At 37.7% G+C, this 25,456-nt stretch overlaps 1 protein-coding gene across 1 annotated transcript in view; it reads left to right on the top strand.

Moving 5' to 3' along the window:
* TSG101 (tumor susceptibility 101) overlaps positions 1-14,201 on the top strand; it is a 31,002-nt gene extending 16,801 nt beyond the window's left edge. Inside the window, exons 7-10 of the mRNA XM_019714959.2 lie at positions 3,244-3,335; positions 11,141-11,343; positions 12,428-12,667; positions 13,866-14,201. Of these exons, the coding sequence (XP_019570518.1) occupies positions 3,244-3,335; positions 11,141-11,343; positions 12,428-12,667; positions 13,866-13,955 (625 nt within the window). The 3' untranslated portion in view covers positions 13,956-14,201. The remainder of the gene's footprint in view (positions 1-3,243; positions 3,336-11,140; positions 11,344-12,427; positions 12,668-13,865) is intronic.
* Positions 14,202-25,456: the final 11,255 nt, after the last annotated feature.

Genomic DNA, 25,456 nt, shown 5'->3' with positions numbered 1-25,456 from the left:
GAAGTGCAACTCCTCATTTACAGACAATGATCTTGATTGGTTTGGGACATTGAAATTCTTGTTACTTCCCTTTTAAGAACTTTGTATGTCCAGTGTAGATAACTGAAAGGTTAATGGAATACTACTAGTAATGAATTCAATCAAGGAGAAGAATATTTTAATACCCCTTTAAAAAAACTTACCTTTTCTGTAAATTACAGGGAACAAATTAATGGTTCATACGTATGATGGGGTCAGTCTTGTCCCATGATGTTTATTCATTTATTTCATAAACTACATGTATTATGGACCTTTATTACCCAATGACATAACACAGGTAAATTAAATTAATAGTGCAGTCTTTGAATAATACACACTGGAAAATCAATGAGAAATAATTATTAACCCATGTTTTAAATGTGTGCTTGTTCCAGTAGTAATCTAGGGGTGCTTTCAAGAGGTGGTCTTTGGGCTAACTTAAACTGGCATGTCCTGGTGCCTAAATGAGATTTCCAGGTACTCTAACAATTAACAAGAAATGTTAGCTCTTACTAGCTTCAGATAACCCTAAGAGATAAATGCAGCCAGATTTCCGGAACACCTGCCATGACTAAATATGTTACTTATACATATAGGATAGGTTACCTATATATATCGCGCAGGATCTTATAAGTTAAATTTGGCAAACTTATTTATTTCTGGGCCTTTCTTAATTTCAAGGACTAGCTTTCTAGGTAGTAAACATTCTGTCACATTAGAAAGGTAAGTAGAGACTTGATGAACATCTGTCAGGGACAATAGAGAAAGATTGCCACAATTATATAAGCAGGATGTAAGTTTTAGATTTCTTGAGGCCCTTAATTTTCTGATTAAGTTCTAGAAATGGAATCCTGTCTGAAGCATTGAAATTATAAGCCTTTGTAGTTAATAGTTGCTAGTAAGCAGAACTTTGGACATGTAGGGAATGGATGTTGGAAGTATAATAAGGAACTGGACTTCTGAACAGTAAAGCCGTTTCAAAGAAACTTGTACATAAAAAATGAAGGCTGAAGATACTGACAAAAATGTAAATCTTACTCACTTATCTTACATAACCATAAAAGTCTTTTGTGTGGTTATTTGTAAGAAGTTCCTTTTTGAGGCAGCTATTCTTCAAAGATTTGATGTGTTGTTTTTTGTTTTTGTTTTCTGTGAAACGTGACTTTTAATCTCAAAATGTAACATGCTAATGAGTTGTTAAGCATAACGATCCAAATTGCCACCTCTGTCTTTCTGTATATAAAAGGTCTTGGCAGAAGAGCCTCAGAACCTCTTTCTCTTCTCTGTTTGTCCTAAAGGAGAAATGATAAGTCATTGACTGAAGAAGAATCTTTATCGTAAAGCAATGAATACAACAGTCTTGATTCTTGCTCTGGAAAGTTGGACTAGATGATCTCTAAGGCCCCTTCCAAATCTTAGGTCTTTTCCGAGTTTTATGTAGCACGTGCAGCACGCATACAAGGAAACTGAAAGGTTATAGCAAGAATTCTTGTTCCCGTTTCAGTATGTGTGCTGGCGAGCATGTATTAAGATTATTAGGAAATAGTTCCTGATATCAGAAAAGACAGAAAATGGTAAGTGCTGTGATAAATAAACAGCTTTAAAGGAGAGGTCACATCTGGTTTGGAGGTGGGAGCTTAGAGATAGCTTCACAAATACAAGAACTGGTTTATAAAGAATACCTTAAAGAAGAAATTTAGGTGTTTAGAGGGTGAGAGAGCAGCAAAGAGTAATAACATTTTATAACTGAGGGGAAACTTACCAATTATCAAGTGCAACCCACTCATTTTATGTATGAGCAAAGGTATGAAAGCCAAAAAAAAAAAATAACAGGAAAAAATAGGGATTTAGTTTGGCTGGAAAATATAAGGTGATGAATAGGGAAATTGAAGAGAATAAAGGTGCCACTTTCATAGTTTTTACAGATCTCCCTAAAACCCTCCCTGATCTCCTTGGGCTGGTATTGATTTTCTACTTTACACCTCCTGAACTTTTGTTTAGCATTTGTTATTTCCTTTATCCTATCTGGATGGTATATAGGGATCTTGCTTTATTTTGATTGTTAGTATCTTGAGGAAGAGATGGATTCATATCAGCTTCTACCTCAAGCTCTTAGGGCACAGTGCCTTCAGTATAATAAATAGTAAATATTGAAGGGATACGTGAAGGAAAGGGAACATAAGAGTGTTGGAAATTCTTTTTTAAATACACTTAGGTCAAAAAGAGCTCTAAAAATTTGGAAAGGATTTACTAGTTAGGGCAAATTGCTTAATAACGTACAAAGACAGAAAATAGTACAGTAGTTCCCCGTTATCCGTGGTTTCCCTTTCTGCAGTTTCAGTTACCCACTGTTAGACGCAGTCCAAAAATATTAAATGGAAAATTTCAGAAATTAAGAATTCCTAAGTTTTCCGTTGCGTACCATCCTGAGTACCATGATTAAATCTTGCGCCATATCACTCCACCTCGCCCAGGCTATGAATCGTCCCTTTGTCCAGTGGATCCACGTTGTATAAGCGCCCTGCCCATGGGTCACTTAGTAGCCGTCTTGGTTAACAGATGGACTGTTGTGGTATTGCAGTTCTTGTGTTCAAGTCGCCCTTATTTTACTTAATAATGGCTCCAAAGCACAAGAGTAGTGACACTGACCATTTGCCAGGGATATTGTAAATGATACTTATGAACCAGTGTGGGATAGGAAATAAGAGGACAGTTCCTTCCAACTCTGATATGAATACATGAATAACAAACTTTCCATAGAATGAGAACAAAATTTTTTAAACTTTATTTTAAAGAGTATTTTCAGATCAGATATTCACAAAGGTTATCAATGAACCCCAAGTAAAAATTAAATAGTATCGTTTCCCTATATGTTAGAAAATCAGAGTGAAAATGTTCTCTCAGAAATATTTGTTGCTTCTAGTTCTGATACTGTTGAACTGCCCTTAGAAACACTCGAGTTGCTTTCTGCTGCTGTGAGGGAGACCCTCAAATAACCAGGGCCAAGCAAGAATATTTTAACCGTTCACTTTGAGAGTAAATCCAGTGTCGTTAATGGAATTTCTATAGAGCCTTGCTTAAATAGACACCTGTAGCTTTAAAACTATAAAGTCATTAACTGGTAAAACAATGACATGCCAAGCTTAACTTCCTGAGTTGGGGTTCTTAAAGATACTGTAGTGTTGGGTCATCTTAACATTTAATGTTTTCTGTTCTTCTCTTTAGTGGTTACCCAGGCTGTCCTTACCCAACTGGTGGTCCGTATCCCGCCACAACAAGTTCCCAGTACCCTTCCCAGCCTCCTGTGACCACTGTTGGTGAGTAGCCTTCAAAACTATATGTCTCCACATAAGGAAAGTAAGAGTCTTCTGTTGTGAAAAGTGCATTTCACTTTTTTTTTAATTGAATAAATTTGACATGTGACGTTGTGTACGTTTAATGTGTACAGCGTGTTACTTTGATACGTTTATATATTATGATTGCCATTATAGCAATGTTACATTGCATAATTATAATACAATATTGTCTGTATTCATTATACTGCACATTTCATCTCTGGCTTATTTACTACTCATTACAAATTTGTACCCTTAAACACTGTCAATCTTACTTACCTCCCTATTCCCGCAGTTCACCTTTATATTGAAATGTTAGATTACTCTTCCTTCTTAGAGGAAAAACTCTTAATGGCCACTATCCTAGAATCTAAAACTTGAAGGGATTTATCATCATGTTAATGAGGCTTCTTCCATCAGGGCATAAAAATAAATCTGATGGACTCTTACTACTCTTTCCTGTGTATAACATATTTTTACTCATGAACCTTGTATGGTTGAACTATTAACTGATACTTAGTTTTTTCTAGCCTGGTTGTATGTAAACATGAGCATCTTTAGGAGAAGAAAGCACCACTGGGTAATATGAGTGGGTCAAGTAAGACAAATTATTGTGGATCAGTAGTACTTGCTTTTTTGTGTTGCTTACTAGACTTGCCTAAAATGTAATAATACTTTAAGCAAATAGAATATTTCTTCAACTAAGAAGAACATATGCAGCACAGGAACTTGAATTTAATTCATGTGATTTTGTCTAAAAGTAAAAGATGCAGCCTTAATTATTGGGTTATCATATGGTATGACACACCCAACAGTACACAATCTGGCCTCCATTCTTTACTAGAAATATATGAAGGATAACCCCTAGAGTTAAAGCCAATACTTATACAGAATTTCTCTTGGAAAACCTTCCCAAGTACTGTATATCTCAACACTATTATGTTCCCTTTCCTTCACGTATCCCTTCAATATTTACTATTATACTGAAGGCACTGTGCCCTAAGAGCTTGAGGTAGGAGCTGATATGAATCCATCTCTTCCTCAAGATACTAACATATGAAAGGAAGGAGAAGCTGATTCATTTGGCTTCCTGTGGTTATTCCAGTAGGATACCTTTAACATTGTACCGTGTTTCCCCAAAAATAAGACCTAACCGGAAAATAAGCCCTAGCATGATTTTTCAGGATGACATCCCCTGAACATAAGCCCTAATGCGTCTTTTGGAGCAAAACTTAATATAAGACCCGGTCTTATTTTCAGGGAAACACAGTGGATTCCTAAGTTATTCTCTTTCACAAAATAATTTTAAGGCATGACTTTGATTCTCACCCTTTTTTCGAAGGATGGAATTTTACTGTCCTTCAGATTAATTGACCTTTGTGCTTACACCTGTCAGTAGCAGCTTTCATCTTTTATGATTATGATAGTTGAATGATTTTATTTTCATTTCTTTTTTGAAGTAGTTACTACTTTTGTGTTCTATTTTAATAAGGTCCTATGTACTTACCTCCACTTTTGAAAACTTGATTTTTTTTATGTAAACTAATTTAAATCCTTTCTTTGTAGTGCGTGTTTAAGAATTGTAAACCTATGATGGCTTTCTTTAAACTTTTTCTTGTGGTTATAGAAACTTTCTAGAGCTTAAATAAAGAATATTGCTCTGATAGTGTTTAAAAAGATAAATTGAGATGTCCTGATTCTTTGGAAGAAAGTTCCATAGCCTGCACTGCGCCTGGCAGTACTATTACAAGCTTACATATTCAGAGACTATAAATAAAAGCCTTTGTAAGCAACTTAACAAATTTGCTTGGTTTGCGCTTAATAGCATGAATCAAAATGCCGATAGTTGTTTAAGATGTTCTTCCTACTTCAGAGATTGACCAGTTTTTTGTTGTTGTTTTTATTATAAAAGGAAATAATATGAGCTTGATCTAGTGATCACATGGGCTTGATCCAGTTTCTGAGTAGATATGCAGTAAACGCATGGTAGTGATTGCTTAGGCACCATAGATTGCTGTTGCATAAATGCCAGACCAGAGACTAGTATGTGGGTCTGAGCAGGTAACATCCAGAAGTAAAAATGCTGGGCGGTTATTCACTTTTGCTTATTAGAAGTGAGGTCAGAAAAGTTACTGTTTAGTTAATTTGTATTTTACTTTGGGGTTACCATGGATTCTCTAATATGAATGAGCTCCTTTTTGAGTTATAGGAAGTAGTGATCACCATCCGTAAGTACTGTTAAAAGATAAATAAAACTGATAGTCTTAAGTGTTTAAAGATGGCTTAAAATCAGGCATTGTATACTAGTGCACTTTGAAGATGATTCAAATGGAATTACCAGGTCATTGGTAGGGTATTGGTTTCCTAATAGTAGAAAATTTGTCTTGTTTCCTTAGGAAATAAGCTTAGTGATCGGATCCTGACATTTAAATGCTTTGCTTAGGACTGTTTCTCAAAATCTGTTACCTTTTCAATTACTACGAATCTGGAATTGTAGAAGGGCACTTGTGAAATCTGACTCTGTGGGTAAAGGTCAGTGTGTGGGGACTTGAGGGATGCCTGTTTGCCACAAACTCTTCTTAACCCAGGGCTCATTACTGCAGATATAAAGAATATTAAAGTTTCTTTTAAGACATTGTAGGGAAAAAAATTTTTTTTGTTTGAGATGTGATCCAGAAGATGAGAATCTTCCACCAATTTTTTTTTGTTTATATACAGAGTTCCTTAAAATGTCAGGGTTCATTGAATTTTGAACTTAAATCTGGGTTGTTGTTTTTTTATGGCATATTTCAGATCTTAATTACAGTTCTCTCCTTTTTAGAAAGTAAATGGATTTAAAGTGTTGAAATAAGCTGTATAATAAGGTCTGTGGGATAAAGGAAAGGATTAGGCCTAGGCATTTCTAGCCTCCTCGGGGTGAACTGTGACCTTTGCAGACAGCCAGGCAACTGCTGCCTCATCTTGGTTCCTGTTCTGAGTGTCACCGGCTTTAGCTGGAGGCTTATTTGCAAGGACTTATTTGGGGCTCTGAGGTGGCATTTTCCTTTAACATATTTTATCTAAGAGAAACGGAATGTAAATTCCAGGATTTAAATGTGTGTTTTTAAAAATGGGGATTTGAATTTTTAGTGTAAGTATAACTTGATCCATTTTAATGTAATCATTTTAACAAAGTTCATTGATGTGTTTGTGTGTGAAAAATCCAGGCTAGTTATAAGAAGATCCTTAAGCCTTTATTAGTTCAGGTAACTTCTACACAGATCAATGAACACTTTAATTGCTGCATATGATTGACCACACATTTGAATGTCTCACTATATTCATATCGTTTGGGTCTCCAATCTCTGGGAGAAACATTGTCCTGTCTCATAGGAACCATAATAAAATTTCAGGTAGAATATGATAAGCCAAGTTCTTTTAAAAACAAGTTTTAAAATTCCCTAATATAGCTTTATAAAGTAGGGACTTAATGAGAGATACCATCTTTACTAGTCATTATTTTGAAAATTAGCCTTTTTGCTCTTTTAAGGACTTAATAAATTAGTACAATGTGAGAAACTAGATGTTTTGATTTGGCCTAAAATCTGTCCAAATTAACATCTGTCTTTAGGTTACATTGTATCTGTGAAAGTTTCTCATGAAGTAAGAGTTAACTCTGGTATGTTCTATTTTGTATATTTAGTAAGGAAGGAAAAATGTTACCTTTTCACACATCCTCATTTGAGGTACACTGACTTACTCAGCAGATTGCCATGAATGTCAGGATTCCTGACTAGGTGAGAAAACACCCTCAGTTACTAAAGACCTGTAAAGCTTGAGAAGTTCATAAGACCACCCTCACTTCTGATACCAGTGACCACCCTCAGGTCTGATAACTCTCTAGGACTCACAGAACTTACTGAAAGCTGTTATATTCACAGTTATGACTTAGTACATAGCTAAGCATACAGATTAAAACTAGCTCAGGGAAGACACACATGGGGCAGTCCAGAAAGTTCCAAGCATAGGATTTCTAGTTGTCCTCTCCCAGTGGAGTCGTTATATGTAGAGTATTGCCAAGCAAGGAAGCTTTCCCAAGCCTTGATGTCCAGAGTTTTTCGTGGGGCTTGGTCACAGATGGGAGACTACCCTTGTGGCTGACCTTTCATCTCCAGCCCCACTGGTGTTGAGCTGTTACTGCATGGTCCAAAGCCCCTACCACAGATCACACTGTTAGACTATCTGGGGTGGCTCAAGGCCCCCAAATAAACAGCAGGACAGTCCAGGGGCTTAGCGATCCCCCCAGCAGCCAGGGGTAAAGGCCAGGCCTCTCTTTGGGTAGGTAGATTCTTTACTGCACAGGACCAAACTATGAGGTATTTTGTTTGAACTTTAAAAAAATACCCCAGAGTACAAAAAAGGCCTGTTTTTCAAAGTTTGGCTTTACCCAAAACTTCCTACAAGATCCTGTAATTCCAAGATGAGAAGGGCAGCATGGGGCACTGGCAAAGGGGGTATGTGGTTCCCTAATATCGGAGAGGTCACCACTCATGTTACAAGCCAGGAATCGCTGGGCGTCCTATACTGTGCAGTTTGGGGGGAGGGAGGTTTGCAATAGAGAATAGGCTGGAAACTTAACTGGTCTGTATAGCAAAAGGGGAAGGTTGTTACAGAAACAACTTTTCCCCTGTATTAAGTTGTTTCAATAAAATTTTCTCATATTTATAATTGCAGTTTGCATTTTTTTTCTAATCTTTTGAACTTGTTGTGAGAAACCAAAATAATAGTTTTCACCTCCCTGGCAAAAATGGCAAGTCAGAGATTGAATTATGGGACGATTTCCTGGTAAAAATTGGCTGTCCCATTGGGGACCAGAACAGTGTCTTTAAAGAATTTGACTCCAGTAGGGCTTAGCACTAAACTGTGGTAGCTATTTAGGCAGAATTAAATGGAAACAGCGATAGTGTTGAAATCTTGATGTTGACTGTTTCATTTTTCAACACCCTTTCCCATACACGCCCCTTTGAGATGATAGAGCTTTAGAAGTTTGGTCTTCTGACTTTCAGGTAGTAGAGATGTTGATTTGATCTTTCATTTGGTTTAATACTAATCATTTATCTTGCAGCTTACCTATATTTGTAAGCAATTTCAATAATTACTTCCTCTCCATCCCAGCATAAAGTAAAAGGAAGGAAGGTTCCAAAACCACATCCTAAAGACGGGGAGCAATCTAGGACTTCAGGGTGCCTTGCTCCAGGACTCCTCCTAGGTCATCACTGCTCTGTTGGTTTCAAGAAATCATTCAGCAATTTGCCGCTCGTGAGTTTAGTGTTGAGGAAGGATAATGAGGATTATACAGCCCCTCCCTTTGGAAAAGTTAGATTTTTAAACTGATAAATACAGTAAGAACTGGTAAGAAAGCAGATTCTATTTGTTGTGTTGGTGTTTGGGGAATTAGTTACGGTTGATAGAGGAAGGATCATTCGTAGAGATTAGCCGTAACCATATTGAATGATAGACGATGGACTGTGATACTCAAGAGCATTAAACATGTTAAGTTTAGAATGATTAGAGTTTGTTAATGGAAGAGGTAGAGATGGTTATGGAAAAAAGCGTGACCATCTAGCAGGTAGTTAGAGCCGCCAGTCATTTGCAGGCTTTTCAGGAAGTTTGCCTTTCCTAGGTTCTGATTAGCATAACGTAAGTGTTGTAGCAAATGTGGACCAAAATTTTAGGATGATACGGGATGTGATGACAGGGCCAGCAAGTAGTTTACAGCAGCAACAAAATATCTGCTTTAAAAAAAAATCACAGATGGGTTACAGCAGTGTTTCCTAACCTCCTTTTCTTTATCACACCCCTCAGGAGCCTTTTTAGACATTTCTTATTCATCCCGGCCATGAACTGTTAGTACCATAGATTATACTGTATATCTCTTGATGTACTGTATGTACGTCTCCACTTTATAAAGAGAGCACGAGTGTATGTAACCCCCTGAGAGTCCGTTTGCATGCACTGTAGGAGCAGTGTCACACCCAGAGAATGTGAGGAGAGAGCTGCGTGGAAGCCTGGACTAGAACTCGTAGGTAGCACTGGAGAGAATGGTTTCAGGTTATCCAAGATTTGGGGCCAAGAACAGAGGTGAATAAATGGAGCTTTCCGTAGCCAAGACACAGCTTAACCAGAGAACCAGAACAAAGGCAGAATAGGAAAAGCAGTCACTCTTAGACTAATTCAAATCTGGAAGAAAGCAAGCTGTCTTCCTGAGAAAAGTTAATACTTCCGAAGGTGAGGAGTCAGGCACCTAATTAAAGGGGTTTGGATTCTTATTCTAGGGAGAGAAAGAGAGTGTAAGTCTCCCATCTGATGGCTTCAGTCTTCTTTGAAGATGTTCAGAGGATTTTTTGCCTTTGTGGAAAGAAGGTACAAGAGTGCATAGAGCTTAAAGAAAGAATGAAAAGGATTGAGGCTTTGGGTTAGGTTATGGCAGGCGAGGCCTTTGGGGATCTGACGGACAGTGAGCGAGGCCGCCTTGATTGGCAGCCTGTGTACAGCCTGAGGGCTGGATATGGAGTCGGGCTGAGGGAGATGCTGACCGGACACAGGAGCAGTGCATGGTGTGAGAGGGAATGAGTGGAGATGCGGTGAATGCGGGGAGGTTGCTGGTATCTATGGGGGGCAGACAGGAAAATGATAAGACAGCTTTACTAATCCGGAGTGACCAGACCAGTTTATGAAATGCAGGAGTTGTGATCAGATAGCACCCGGAAGAGCACGTGTGGCGTTCGGACAGCAGTTCCTTTTACAAACAGTACCTCAGGGCCAGGAAGGGGCTTGTAATGGATGCGAACATGAGTGGTGAGAGTTTGGGGACATTTTTACAAACAGATTAAAGGGGATTTTTTTCCCCCTGATGAGTGGAACTCACTGTAAAGGTGATCAAAATTTTAAGCTCAAAGTGGAAGTATTCTGTTAGTCTGTATTCATTGTAGGCAATAAAGGTTAAATGTACTTACAGTAATTCCTCACATGGTATTCCATCAGCCATATTTATACATTTGCTGAGTGAGGACCCTAACTGAAGAACGTTGATTGTCCTAAAAAGTATTCATACATGTGTTAATGGGAGGACCTTTTGAAGACAATGTCTGAAATGGATCTGAAATGTGGAAGGAAATTATGTAAGACACTGATTAGGAAAGCGCATTTGGAAGAGAATAGTAAAGAATCTGAAAATAAGTTTGTCTGCTGGTGAACTTTTTGGATGTCATTCTGTTTTGCTCATCTTTCTGATAAAGAGTAAAGGAGTAAAACCTTGCAGAAGGGAATACTTATTACTGTACAATCATTTAGAGAAACTCTGCCTGTTCTCTGTTCTCTTACTGGCCTCTACAGTGGGTTCCTGTCGCCTTCAGCTTTGCAAGGAAACCTGAGAATGGACTTGACCAAATTCATGTTTCTCCTTGGTATAAATTTGTTGTTCCATTTGTTGGAGATTTAGGAATAATTGTAATCTGTAAGGACATAGCGTCTGCTTTATTGAGAAAATAGTTAATAGTTTGGGCTATACGTAAAGAAAGCAGGTAAATATGAATTACTAGTAATCTCTTACAGGGAAAGTATTTCTGAATCAACTCAGATTTTAATTTTATTTTTGATGAAATTGTGACATTTAACATACAATATTTCTTCCCTCCCACTTTGAAAGTGTCAGCTCATACTTTGTCCTGTTTTCTGAAGGTTTCTGTGAAAGCAGTAGCAAGAGCTTGGGAAGTAAAGGGTTTTTTGTTTTGTTTTTTCATCTGCAGGTCCCAGTAGGGATGGCACAATCAGTGAGGACACCATCCGAGCTTCTCTCATCTCAGCGGTCAGTGACAAACTAAGATGGCGGATGAAGGAGGAAATGGATCGCGCCCAGGCAGAGCTCAATGCCTTGAAACGAACAGAGGAAGACCTGAAAAAAGGTCACCAGAAACTGGAAGAGATGGTTACACGTTTAGATCAAGAAGTAGTAAGTAACTCATTGAAAATTAGTTGCTATTTTTAGATTGAATTGTAGGCAAGGCCAAGTTCTGTGTGTACCTTGGTTACAGTGGTCATTGTGGATATATTAATAGAGTTCTGAAAATTAAACATGTCTTTAAGCATGTGAATATAGCTTCTCTATAGCTTTGTTTAAAATGGAGCCTATGTGTGGAATTGGTTGGTCTTTGGTTGGGAGGTGGATGGTATTTAGTGCATTTTTGCTTGCACCTTCACTCTGGGGGATGCTGTTTTGACCCAAAGGAATACTGTTTTTTGATGCTTGATATTGCCAGACAGTTACCAGGAAATAAGAATTTTAGAGAGCTCTAAGCCATGGTAAAGATCTGCAGACCTTGCTTGCAGATCTCAGGGTCAATTCTTTTTGTTTCCAAATGTCTTGTGAGCTATATTCAAAGTGTCTTTATTGAGCCCTTCTAACTTAATAATGCAGAGATATATGGGTGACTTAAGAGCTACAAATAAACGTAGTGTTTGCAACCGTTAGCTCTACGCTTTCTCACATTTTTATCAGGCTGCTGTGCCCCGAGGAGTCAGTGTGGGTCAGCCCTGTGCTTTTGTTCACATTATGGAGGCACTGGCATAATGTGACATCTTGTGATTGGTGTTCAGGGTTTAGGGTTCTCTGTGTTGAATCCTCTGTATAGACTGGGGCTAGTTAGTCCTTGGTGGCAGATGCCCACTTGTTTAGAAGAAAGCCTTCTTTTATGATTTTCATGTAAGGACCCTCCCGGTGGGAAGTATCTTGCCTGGCGGCTTAGTTTGCAATGTCATTTGTCAGTGATAAGTGACAAGCTTCTCACTGCCACTGAAAGTGTTCAGCTCTGGGTATTCCCAACGTTCCTGTTTTCCCTCAGCATACTAGATCACACCTTTTCCTCTGCCTTTGACCAAGTGTGCTATTTGAAACATTAATCTCATCCATGAGTGTTTACACATAGCTTTTTTATTAGTAAGGCTGTTTCTGTGAAGTTGAGTTGTAGATATCTGGCAAGCAGATAATTATGTACAATTAATATAAAATCATCACGCTGGGACTGTTCTGTTTACAGGCTGAGGTTGATAAAAACATAGAACTTTTGAGAAAGAAGGATGAAGAACTCAGCTCTGCTCTGGAGAAAATGGAAAATCAGTCGGAAAACAATGACATTGATGAAGTTATCATTCCCACAGCCCCACTGTACAAACAGATCCTAAATCTGTACGCAGAGGAAAATGCTATTGAAGACACTATCTTCTACCTGGGAGAAGCCCTGAGGCGGGGAGTCATAGACCTAGACGTCTTCCTAAAGGTATGTCTTCCTCATCTGCTTTCCAGGATTGGGGAGCCTGTGTTTTAGAGGCACTGACCTTGAAAATCACAAACCAAGAGGGTTTTTCTAGGATGAGGGTTAAAGTTCTTCACCTTCTCAAAAGAAAGTGAGGTGCTCGTATATGACTGTAAGCAGTGTCCTCTCACCTCCAGAGGGCTCAGGGTCTGTCTTGGGGGACGGGGAGAAAAGTGGGCTTGTGGGTGCAGGGCCCCTCTCCCAGGCAGCACCAAGCTGAGTGGGTCAGGAGGTACAGTCAGATTTCCATTGGTTCTTTCAGGTCATAGCCTCTAAACTGAGATCACTAACTGCCCCATCCCCATTGTTTTTCTGTTAATTTTGGTAGAGTTCCATAATTTTAAGACCTGTTTTCCCATATCAAACAGCCCTGCAAAGTATCGGGCTGCCCAGCTGGTACTGGAGCACTTCTGAATGAAGATTGTTTCAGGCTTAATGCTATTGTACAGACATGAAGGAAAGATCCAGTAGGCCCAGTCTGGTGACCGGTCTGGTGGGTGTGAAGAGCATGGTTTTAGGAATAGCAGCCGCCCTGTGGGTGTGCAGTGCAGCCGCTCCTGGTGCTTCAGTGTACACGCGAGGCTGGTTGGGTCACTTGCAGCTCTTGTCTGTATCACTATGACAGAGGCCAAACCACTCTTGGACCTTGTGTAAGCACATGAATGGCTGGGTACAAATCAGAGACCCAAGAAAGGACCTCCTTTCTACACTCCCCTGCTTGGGCAGCGTAGCCTAGGGAAGGTGCATGTGGAGAGGAGAGACGTGTGTTATGCGCTGGCCTTGTGACGTGCATCCCCACCCTTCCTAGCCAATGAGGAGTCATAGTTACCAGAGTTTTCTGTAACTGTTGTTAGGATCACAGTACAAGTTTCCCTGGCATCTTGACGGTCTCAAGATGTAGCTCAGCCGGCAGTGGTGGTGCTGGTGCTTTCCTTGTGAAGTCAGCCTTTAGGAGGTCTCAGATTTCCTTCCTTAACACGGTTTGCCAGCATCAACCTGTTGGAGTTTAAAAAGCCACATGTAATGAAGGGCGGGTTCCAAAGGAAGGTTCAAACAAAGTTTAGGATTCTTAGATCCCATTCAGGTTACAGACTGTCTGATACTTCCGGCCTGGGCCTGGGCCAAAGCCTTTCTAAACTGTTGAAACCTTTCCCCCTCCCAGCACGTACGTCTTCTGTCCCGGAAACAGTTCCAGCTGAGGGCACTAATGCAAAAAGCCAGAAAGACTGCTGGTCTCAGTGACCTCTACTGACTCCTCTGGTACCAGCTGGAGGTCGGACTCTCCTTGACGCATTCTTCTCTTCTTTTCTCTGATCAGTAGGTGCCCAGAATAAGTTATTGCAGTTTATCATTCAAGTGTAAAATATTTTGAATCAATAATATATTTTCTGTTTTCTTTTGGTAAAGACTGGCTTTTATTAATGCACTTTCTATCCTCTGTAAACTTTTTTGTGCTGAATGTTGGGACTGACTATGCTAAATAAAATTTGTTGCATAATTTTTCTCTTCTTTATTTAACATCTTTAGGAAAAATCCATGAAACCTTAATAAGAAACCCAGCTTTTAATTTAGCAAGCAAAACAATATCCATTATAAGTTGAAATTTTGCTTTTTTTATTCTATAGCATATAAAGTGAATTCTATTTAATATGGGATATACAAATAGAAATCTAAATTTTGAAATAACTGAAATTGAGGAATGTGACTTTTTCTGTGAAAGGTCTTGGGTTGTATCCTACCTACCAGTCCCTACCTAGGTTTGTTTCCTTTCTAGGCCTGACTGAACCATAACTGTTTTCATCAAGAAAAATGGAGCAAAGTGGCAAATGGCCAAGCAAATGGCCATACCTGAGAACTTAGGTTAACTAGGCAAGATGGTCTGGCCACAACTAAGGAGGAAGGTACGGTGTATTGCTCTAGCCTCCCTGCTTTTACCGTCATTTGAAGGCAGTCTTCCTGGCAAGTGATTCTGTAGCCAAGTTCGTGACCACAAAATGAGCTGTGCTGTCCTGCAGAGCTCATCTAGAAGAACAGAATTTCCTCTATCAAATGGAAGAGTTGGAAGGTTGATGAGGTTGTAAAGTAATGAACTTTCTAATTTGAGATGTTCTAAGATATCTAGAGAGCTAGGCAGCCTACTCCATAGTTCTCCCAAGGAAAAGGTTAGTCTCAGTTGTCACTGAGGGGTTTACACACTTTAGATCTTTTCTTAAAAAATCCATTTGTAAATATCAGAAGAAAAACTAACAAATTCAAATAAAGGTTTAATTTTGTGTTAGGGTTCAAACTGCCATTTAGAGTTATTTTTGTGATGCATACTTTTATTTTTACATTGTAGAGGAAGTCCAACTTTCTATAACATAAATTCATGTAGGCATCAGTTAGCCAGGACGAAAGCAGCAGCGTATGCTTGAAAAGAATCAGAATTTCTAGAACACAATAAACACCTATCAGTGTTGCCAGTTGGACCAAATGGCAAGTACCTCCATACATACCAGGTAAGTACTGGTTCATCAGAAGTACCAAAACATCTTTGATGCAGTCACTTAGAAATTGTAAAAAATAAGTATCATCCAACAATCTGGATGCTAAATAAAACAGCTGGAAGGCTAAATAGAGTCACTCTTCCCCTTTTCCTTTTTCCAAGTTTTAGGAATTTGAGTTTATTCAAAAGTGTGATATATATAATCCTATAACTACTATCATCTTCGATAACTTCAGAATGGTAGTTTTAAGCAACTTGAAAGCTTGAGCTCCTGAATTTCCCAGAGTGTCTGCACTCTTTTTCAAACAAGCCTCCTCCTCAGGGGTCAGCTTTACCTTTATGAGGTCTGCAATACCATTCCCTCCCAGGACACAAGGAGCACTGAGGAATACTCCATAAAGGCCCTAAAAGTAAAAACCTGGAAATTAATCCTTTTTCTTTCCCACTTCTAATAAAGGTCTGAAATATAAGAAATATAGTTGCTGGGTGAATGAGTATTTAATAGATTTGTATAAGAACTGTGGCAGAAAAACAGACCAAGACAGAACAATTTAAAACCTATGATTATACATGTTCATTGTTCACATTCAGAACCATCTTTCCACAAAGGCCCAGCCTCTTGCCGTGTTTGTTGGGACCCGCCCTCCTTTTCCTATCTCCTTACCCCAAACTACTTCCTATCAGCACCACTTCAAAATTTCTGTACTTTATTCCCAATGGTTTAATTCCATTTCTTTCTAACCTCTCCCATTCAGACCAGCAGAAGGAGCCTCCTCAGGCTCCAAATCCCCCCCGCCAGGAGTCTAACTGCTAATGCTGGTGTGACTAGCGCTTCTTTCTTAGGTCTATCACTTAAGTCATTGGACACCGTTGGAACTGTTAGAGAACAACTCAAAATGTAGCAAGACCTACCCACTGTGCTTCCCAATGTTACTAGATATTTGTAGAGTTAAAGATGCAGAAAGGATTACGTCTATCTAGTTGAACATAAGAAACACCCCACTAAGCCATGACAGAGAGCTACAAAGATAAGTCTCTCCCTCACCCCACACCCCCTCCCTCTTCTCTCTTCAGCAGCAACAAAGAACACAGAGGTACTTTACAAGATCAACCTCAAAAATGAATTGTCCCTGCTCAATGTTTTACCCCGTTTTATGTTAATGTTAAATTTTCAAACATGAACATCCTACCTCACTTAAGTGGAAACTGGATGCACTCTACTAAGATTCTTCAAAATACTTTCCATTATATCAGCTACAGACAGGGCCACACCCCAAACGGTACATCCTTTCTTGGTGAGCATCTCATAGCCACTGTGGAGTTAGACGAAATCATGAACATAAGAAGTTTGGAAGAAATACTGGTCCCTGAACGTCCATTTTGTGGGAACCTGTCTGAAAATGCCTGAACAAGACTGAAATGTTTCCATCAATAATTTCTCCTAGATACTTCTTACAGGGGTTGGTTATTTAAGGTAAACAGAGTTAGGAGGCTAAGCCAGAGATCCAGAAACAACGAAATCCATTTTACCACTAACAGTAGACTATAGCAACGGTTTAAAAAACTACGTTGTCAGTCAACAGTGAGTGCCTCCCAGGTGGGAGACACTGGGTCGGACTCAGCACTGAGGGAGACAGACGCAGACCCTCACTGCCTAGAATTTATCACCTGGTGAATGTAATCACATTAAAATAAAAGGAGAAGTGCTAATGAAAGAAAAGAACGGGAAATACAACAACATACATATACTGTAGGGACCTCATCTCATCCCTCTGGCAGAATTCAGGCTCACTAATTTCCAAGGTACTGACAAGACAAAAACGAACGTATTACCTGACGACGACTTCGTGAACACTTCCCACTGCTCAGGATCCTCATCGGTTCCTGTATCTGATTTCAGATCCTTCAGAGGGATGCCAGCAATGCTCACTGCACGCCACACAGGAACTAAGAGAAAGACACTAAAAAATCTGTTACACGGTAACAGGATTTTTTAAAAAACCTTAACAAAACTTGTCATTGCCCAGAGCAGTTTTCAACTTAGAATGTTCAGCAAGACTGTCAAACACGTCAGATGTCTAAGTCCCAGCTCGTATCTGCTCACCGAACTCCAGGGATGGGCCCACAATTCTGTCATCTTGGTAGAGATCCAAGAAGGAGACAGTTTTAAACTCAACTATAAATTTTAACTTTTATCACTTCGAGTTCCTTTTCTATAGCTGGGGTGTATATTAGATTTCACAGGTCCTTAACCAAAAGAAACTAAGAAAAAAGGATTACTATGGCCATATTACCGCTCTCCTCTCCCTTTTAATTTTTTCCAGTTAATATAAGGAATTCATATTACTTAAATTACAATACTGACTTTTATGAACTAGAGTGGCCCAAGTTAAATATAAACTATATCATGTTACTTAGTGCTGTATTAAAAAAGTCTTATAATCTTAACTATCCATATATAGGATTGTAGTAACATTCACTTTTTTCAAATTTCTGAGTATTTCTGGTAGATTATTATAATGAGCCCTTTCTCCCCACCCAAGAGATATTTTACTTTATGATTAAATAGCTATACGATCAATAAATTCTAAATGTTTCAGAGAGTGTACATGGCTCAGTGATGCTTTTATGCTTACCACTTGAGTCTCCGTGCTTTCCAAGGACCAACCCATGACAGCTTTCAGAATGGATACCAAGCCTCTGCCCAATCAAGAAACGGAAATGGGCAGTGTCTACGTTACAACCACTCCCAATAACATGGTTTTTGGGAAATGCAGTGAACTTCCAGGCTACGTAAGTTAAAATATCCACTGAAAAGAAAAAAATTCATGTCAGAAAATGTTCTCATTTAAAATGATGCATTTTTTTCAGATTTATCTAAAATTGGTAAAATATATATGTATGTGTGTAGATAGATAGATAGATAGATAGATAGATAGATAGATAGATAGATAGATAGATAACTGGTAAATCTTATGTTTTGTGGGGGGAAAACATGGTTCTCTATCCAACTCCAGCTATACCACAATTTCAACAATACCCATAGAAATAATTTATTAAAAACTTTTTTGTTGCTACGTTGCATACCTATTGTGCAGAAACAGTAGGTTCACTACATAAAAATTTTTGAGAAACATCTATACTCTCTTATCAAGTCTTTTAATTTTTCTCAGAGAACAACCCATTTAGAGCAAAAAGCTTAGTTAAGGGGAACAGAGAGAAACAAGTATAGATAGAATATAATTGTCTGGCAAAACATAATCAGGCCTTAATCCCAGGAGGCAAGGGCAAAGTTTTTGGCATAGTCTGATGTTTTAGGTGTATGAACTAATAATTTAAACATCATTAGCTTTATCAGAATTTTTTCTTACTGAATTTAAAAAGTGGTAACTATTAGCCAAAAGAAGAGCAGTGTAGTTATAGTAACAGCAAACAAAATAGAATTTTCAACAACAAAAAAGCATTGATAGGGATAAACAGAGGTACTACATAATATATGAGACAATCCAACAATATATAATAATTATGAACTTAGATTCAACTCATAAAATAGTCTCAAAATATATAAAGGAAAACTGCGAATTGCAAGGTGGATTTGATTCATAATCATAGTGGACAATTACAACATATAATACCTTTACCGGGAATTGTTATAGATCAGTAATAAATTAAAAATCAGTAATATAGTAAAACTAAACGAAATTGATAAGTGTGATTGAATATATAGAGAAAGATCATCATGCCCATTAAAGTCCATTCCGCTCCCCCCCAAAAAAACAAAACATTTACACTTTCTATTGGCTGTGTCAGAAAATAAGCCTTAACATATCTGAAAGAACTGATGTTAAGTCCGTTTCTCTGATCTCAACTGAGCTAAGTTAGACCACAATAAAACATATTTTAAATGTTTCAAAGTGAAAAATGTACTCTTAAATGACTGTTAGAGAAAATAAAACTAGGAATTAACAAAATATTTAGAATTGAATGACAACATACAAAACCAAAAATAAAAAACTAATAAATATATATTCTTAAACACATTTTTTAAAGATTAAAAATCAATGGCAAAGATGTATTGATCACAAAATAAAGGGAAGTAAAGATAAGAGCAGACAGTAGTATGATAAAAAAAACAACCCAGTATCTACAAAACAGAAAGCAAATTCTTAGGGAAGGGGAGACTGATCAATTAGAAAATGACTAGGCAAAATGAGGGCAGGGTGGGGGAAGGGCTGTGTCCCAAACAAATAATATTAGGAAACAGGAGAGGTAACCACAGATACAGTAGAGGTTTAGAAAGTCATAAAATATGAAACACATGCCAGTACATTTGAAAACTTGGATGAAATGGACAACTCTAGAAAACTTCCTATAATGACTTAAGAAGAAATGGAAAATTTGAATAAACAAATATATATTCATGAACTTCTAGCAAAAATCTATCCCTTCACCATTTCAAACTGTTTTACAGATGAGTTTTATCAAAGCTTGAAGGAACAGTTTATTCTTACACATCCTATTTTATTAGATTACAGGAAAAAGATTTTGGTGGGGGTAATAAAACCCTACCTAATACCAAAACTGAGCAAAGACCACATGAAAAATAATAAACCCATGTCAGTTATTTACATAGATACATAAGTACTAAAGTATTAGCAAATATAATTAAATGGGTTTTTAAAAAAATACTTCATGACCCAGAAATGCAAAGATGGTTCAATGTCAGATATTTTCTAAAATACTTTAATTCCATTCACATAACTTTTATTACGGTAATTGTTATAATTGTTTTATCCATTATTATAGTTAATCTCTTACTGTTCCTAATTTATAAATTAAACTTTATGATAGGTATGTACATACACTCAGCCCTCTGTATCCTTGGGTTTCACATTTGTGGATTCAACCAACCATGGATTGAAAACAGTAGTTTCGATCCATGGTTGGGAAACCACAGATGCGGAGGGCTGACCGACAGTATGCATTGTTTTACACCATTTTATAAAAAGGACTTGAGCATCTTCAGATTTTGGTATCCGAGGAGGGTCCTGGAAATAATCCTCCGTGGATACCAAGGAATGACTGTATAGGAAAAACAGTACATAGAGGGTTTGGTACTATCCATGGTTTTAGGCATCCACTGATGGACTTGGAACATATCCCTGGTGGATAAGGGGGGACGACCGTATATTTACAGACAACATGATCTTGTATATAGAAAATTCTAAAAATCTAACATATTAGAACTAATGAGTTCAGCAAAATAAGACACAAGATTAACATACAGAAGTCAACTACATCTCTATATACTTACAACATACAGTCCAAAAATAAAATTAAGAAAACAATTGTATTCACCATCTCATCCAAAATAATAAATATACGAATTTAGGAAGAAATTTAAGAAGGAAAGAGTAAGATATGTACACTGAAAACTACAAAGACAATTGCTAAAGGAAACTGGAGAAGACCTCAATAAGTTGGAAAGACATCCTATGGGCATCAATGGGAAGACTAAATATTATTAAGATGGAAATACTACCAAAAGTCTACAGATGCAATATACTCCTTGTCAGAATCTCTGCAGAGTTTTTTGCATAAGTTGACAAGCTAATTCTAAAATTCATGTGGAAATGCAAAGGACTCAGAAGGGCCAAAACAATCTTGAAAATGAAAGTTAGAGGACTTAACATCTCCTGATTCCAGAACTCACCACACAGCCTAAATAACACTATGGATGATCTTCATGATATATTATCAAGTTTAAAAAAAGAAGAAAATGGAGAAAAGTGTACATACAAACACATTATAAACAATAAAATAAAGTTTTAAATGGTTACCTATGAAGAGATGGAAGCTATAGGAAAAGGGGGACAGAGACAGAAGCTAGAATAACCTCTTTGAATAATTCTTGTTCTCTAGATTTGATGTAAATCTAGGGCCATGTAAGTATTTTATAAAATTATGAAACAAAATTTAATTTTAATATCAAAATTTTTAAACTTAACCATATACTCAGTTTTGGCCTACTCGCAGAGAAAAACTATTCCAAATGACCTTAAAATACAGTAATTTGAATAGCCCAGCCTAGATTTCTGAGTTCCGGACTCAATCAGCTCCCTGTTTGATATTTTCTCTTGAATGTCTTTTCACATTATCTCCAATGTAACGTATCCCAAATGGAAACCTTGATTTTCTCCCCTAAACCCAACACTCCCTCGTACTTCCCTCACTGACTCCACCTCCTTGAAAGCATCCCAACCCAGGTAAACGGAACCAGCATCCAATCAGTTGCTCAAAGAAAAAAATCTAGAAGTCATTTTTGCTTCCTCTCTGTCCCTCACTACACATAATCTATCAGCAGTTCTGCATATTTTATCTCCACAGTATACCTTGAATTTTCCCACTTTGTGCCTGCACCAGTGAGGAGCCTAGTACAATTTTGGAGGGTCAGGCAGTAAACTAGTGTTACATTCACTTCTGCACCCTGAGTAATCTGGAAACAGCTCAGATATGAAAGCCTTTAGAATGTAAACCTTGAAACTCATATGATTAAACATATTCTCTTTTCATACACACCAGTGTTTAAGGAAATCTTCATTATGGTACATACACACTGATTACAACTGCAAAATCCATGTTATAGTAACAAAACAGGAAACGATCCTGGTTATATTGGTAGTTTATAATTTAAAACTCATTAAATTAGTTTTTCTACCAAGTTACTAAAACCATCCCTCTCAAAAAAAACCCACAAAGTTCTTCACTGAACAGTAAAATACAGCCGACCTGGACTGGAAACAATGATCAGTTTGCAGCAAGGACTGTACTGGATAATATTGGAAATCATGGGTCTAAACATGGACTAAATGAAGGCATGTTCTCCTTTCACCTGGCCTGCGCCTGCTGTGATAATCACTGGACGGGAGTTGGCAGTGACAAGATAATCTGGGGAAGGATTTGATTAGAAAATAGATTATGGGAGAAAACAGCTGACATTTAAGCACACATTTCCTGTTCAGTTCAATCACTACACTATGTTTACTCAAGATTGGGTTCCATTAGATCTGCTCTGCCCATAGCACTCTTAATTTCAGGAAATTAGTATTAAGTTTTCCTTGTATATATTTTTAAAAATCCTCCTAATACACCTTTTGTATTTTATAGAGTAAGATGTTGAAATGTACTTAAGTCTGGTAAATGAGAATGTTTACTTAGATGTGAAAAGACCCTTGAACAGGGAGATCTTAGTTCTTCATTTCTTCAAATAAGTATCTCCTGGGTCCCAAGTAAATAAAGTACATCAGGTAAGAGCTTAGACTTTTGAGTCAAATAGAACTGGGTTCAAACCCTTACGCCATCACTTCTTTTTAGCCTCCATTTGCAGGTGCATCATCTGTAAACCAGAGTTCTAAGGATTAAATAATGTATGTAAAGTGCTTAGTCAGTGTCTGTCACAAACTGGGAGACCAATTAATGACAACTATCGTAATAACTATTATTACTGCTGCTCCCAGGAACTCAGTATAGAGCAGAAGGAAACCTTTTAAACAACTGAAGTTTAATCTAATGAAATAAAAAACATGTTGTGGGAGTACAGGGTAGGGAGCAACCAGCTTTATCTATAAAAACTGGGGAAGTCTTACAAAGGAAAATAAAGACATGATTTTCTTAGATATTCATGTAGTATTAGAATATTTGTAGTATTTAACTATGACATTAACCTTTGCTAGAAACACTGTGGCATTTTCACGAAAGGGCTGCCATGCTGAAGATCCATTGTCTCGCCCATCATTTTGCCTTCATCAACATCCACAAAGGCAAGTTCGTCACTCAAGCCCTAAAAGACATTGTTAGTCAAGGGATGGGCGGGGTGGGAGGGAGAGAAAGAAAATTCTTATACTGGCCATCCATACCTATCTTAGGAATTATTAGAAGACACAGTAAATTTATTCAACAGTTCATCTGATGTAAAAGTCACACACACACACAAAAGTCATATAAGTGACAAACAGGGAAGTTTCAGCTCACCATTAGGGAAACAAAACCAGAAACCATTTGATAAAGAGAACAGTCTCGGTAGGGAGTGAACGTCTCTTCAATTTTAGCTGAGACTACATGATAAAGCAGGGATTCTGTGGAAGAAAGTTCTCACTGTACTGTGAGCTCCTTGAACATAGGGCGTCTTATTCATCTCCACTCCCCTAGTGATTAGCGTCTACTTGGCACATAGGCGCTCAAGAAGTTTTTGTATAATTCAAGTATAAGGCCACTTCTAACTAGAATTTTTAATTTTTACTTTTCAGTTAGAGTTGACATTCACTATTAGTTTCAGATGTACAGCTACATGGTCAGACATTTATATACTTTACGAAGTGATCCCCCCAACTAGTCTAGTACCCACTAGTCGGGCACATACATACCGTGGTTGTTGCAATATTATTGACTATATTCTCTGTGCTGTACTTCACATCCTCTTGACCATTCTGTATCCACCAATCTGTACTTCTTAATCCTTTCCCCCTTTGCACCCAGTCCCCCAACCTCCCTCCCTTCTGGCAATCATCAGTCTGTTTTTTGTATCTATGAGTCTGTGTTTTATTCTGTTCTTTAGATTCCACACATAAGTGAGATCATATGGTATTTGTCTTCTCTGATTTATTTCATTTAGCATAAAATACTCTAAGTCTATCCATGTTGTCACAAATGGTAAGATTTTATTCTTTTTTATGGCCAATATTCCATTGTGTGTATGTACCGTATCTCCTTTATCATCTATTGATGGGTACTTAGGTTGTTTCCATATCTTGGCTATTGTAAATAGTGCTGCAGTAAACAGGGGTGCATATATCTTTTTGAATTGGTGTTTTGGATTTCTTTGGATTAATACCCAGAAGTGGAATTGCTAGGTCATAGAATAGTTCTATTTTTAATGTTTTGAGGAACCTCGAAACTGTTTCCTATAGTGGCTGCCCCAATCTGCAATCCCACCAACAGTGCACGAGGGTTCCCTTTTCACCACATCCTCACCAATACTTGTTGTTTGCTGATTTGATGATGATAGCCATTCTAACGGGTGAGGTGATATCTCATTGTGGTTTTAATTTGCATTTGTCTGATGATTAGTGATGTTGAGCATCTTTTCATATGTCTATTGACATCTGTATGTCCTCTTTGGAGAAATGTCTATTCAGGTCCTCTACCCACTTTATAATTGGATTTTTTTTATTGAGTTGTATGAGTTTAATAAATTTTGGATATTAACCCCTTAGATGTATCACTGGCGAATATCCTCTCCCATTCAGTAGATTGTCTTTTCATTTTGTTGATGGTTACCTTTGCTGAGCAAAAACTTTTTAGTTTCATGCACCCCCATTTATTTTTTCTTTTGTTTCTCTTGCCAAATGAGATATTTCAGAAAAAAAAATATCACTAAGAGCAACGTCAGCGAGTTTACTGCCTACATTCTCTTCTAGTTTTATGGTTTCATTTTGAGTTTATTCTTGTATGTGGCATAAGAAGGTGCTCCAGTTTTATGTTTTACATGCATCTGTCCAGTTTTCCCAACACCATTTATTCAATAGACTGTCTTTACCCTACTGTATATTCTTGCCTCCTTTGTCATAGATTAAATGACCATATAGGCATGGATTTATTTCTGGGCTCTCTATTCTGTTTCACCGATCTGTGTGTCTGTTTTTATGCTGGTACCATGCCGTTTTGATTACTATAGCCTTGTAATAAAGTTTGATATCATATATCAAACTATACCTGATAGTCTGTTCTTCTTTCTCAAGATTGCTGTAGCTATTCAGGGTCTTTTGTGTTTCCATATAAATTTTAGGATTATATGTTCTAGTTCTGTGAAAAATACCACTGGTATTTTAATAGGGATTGCACGTTTCTATAGACTGCTTTGGGTAGCATGGACATTTTAACTATGTTAATTCTTCCTATCCATAAGCATTGTATATGCTTCCATTTATTTGTATCTTCTTGAATTTCTCTCTTCAGTGTCTTATACAGGTCTTTTACCTCCCTGGTTAAACTTATCCCTAGGTTTTATTTTTGGGTTGGTTTTTTTTTTTATGTGATTGTAAATGGGATTGTTTTCTTAGTTTCTCTTTCAGATAGTTCATAATACATGTATGTTTTAGAAGTATGGAACAGAATTATGCAGCATTGATAAAATTATCTTTGAAAGGCTGCTTTTAAAATGTACTGTGGCCCCAGTTGCAATGAGCACACCCAGCATCCAGATCTTGGTT

This window comes from Rhinolophus sinicus, linkage group LG06 (genome assembly GCF_036562045.2).
Source record: "Rhinolophus sinicus isolate RSC01 linkage group LG06, ASM3656204v1, whole genome shotgun sequence".
Lineage (NCBI taxonomy): Eukaryota > Metazoa > Chordata > Mammalia > Chiroptera > Rhinolophidae > Rhinolophus > Rhinolophus sinicus.
Note: the sequence above shows the minus strand (reverse complement) of the source record. Positions and strands in the feature narration are given on the sequence as shown.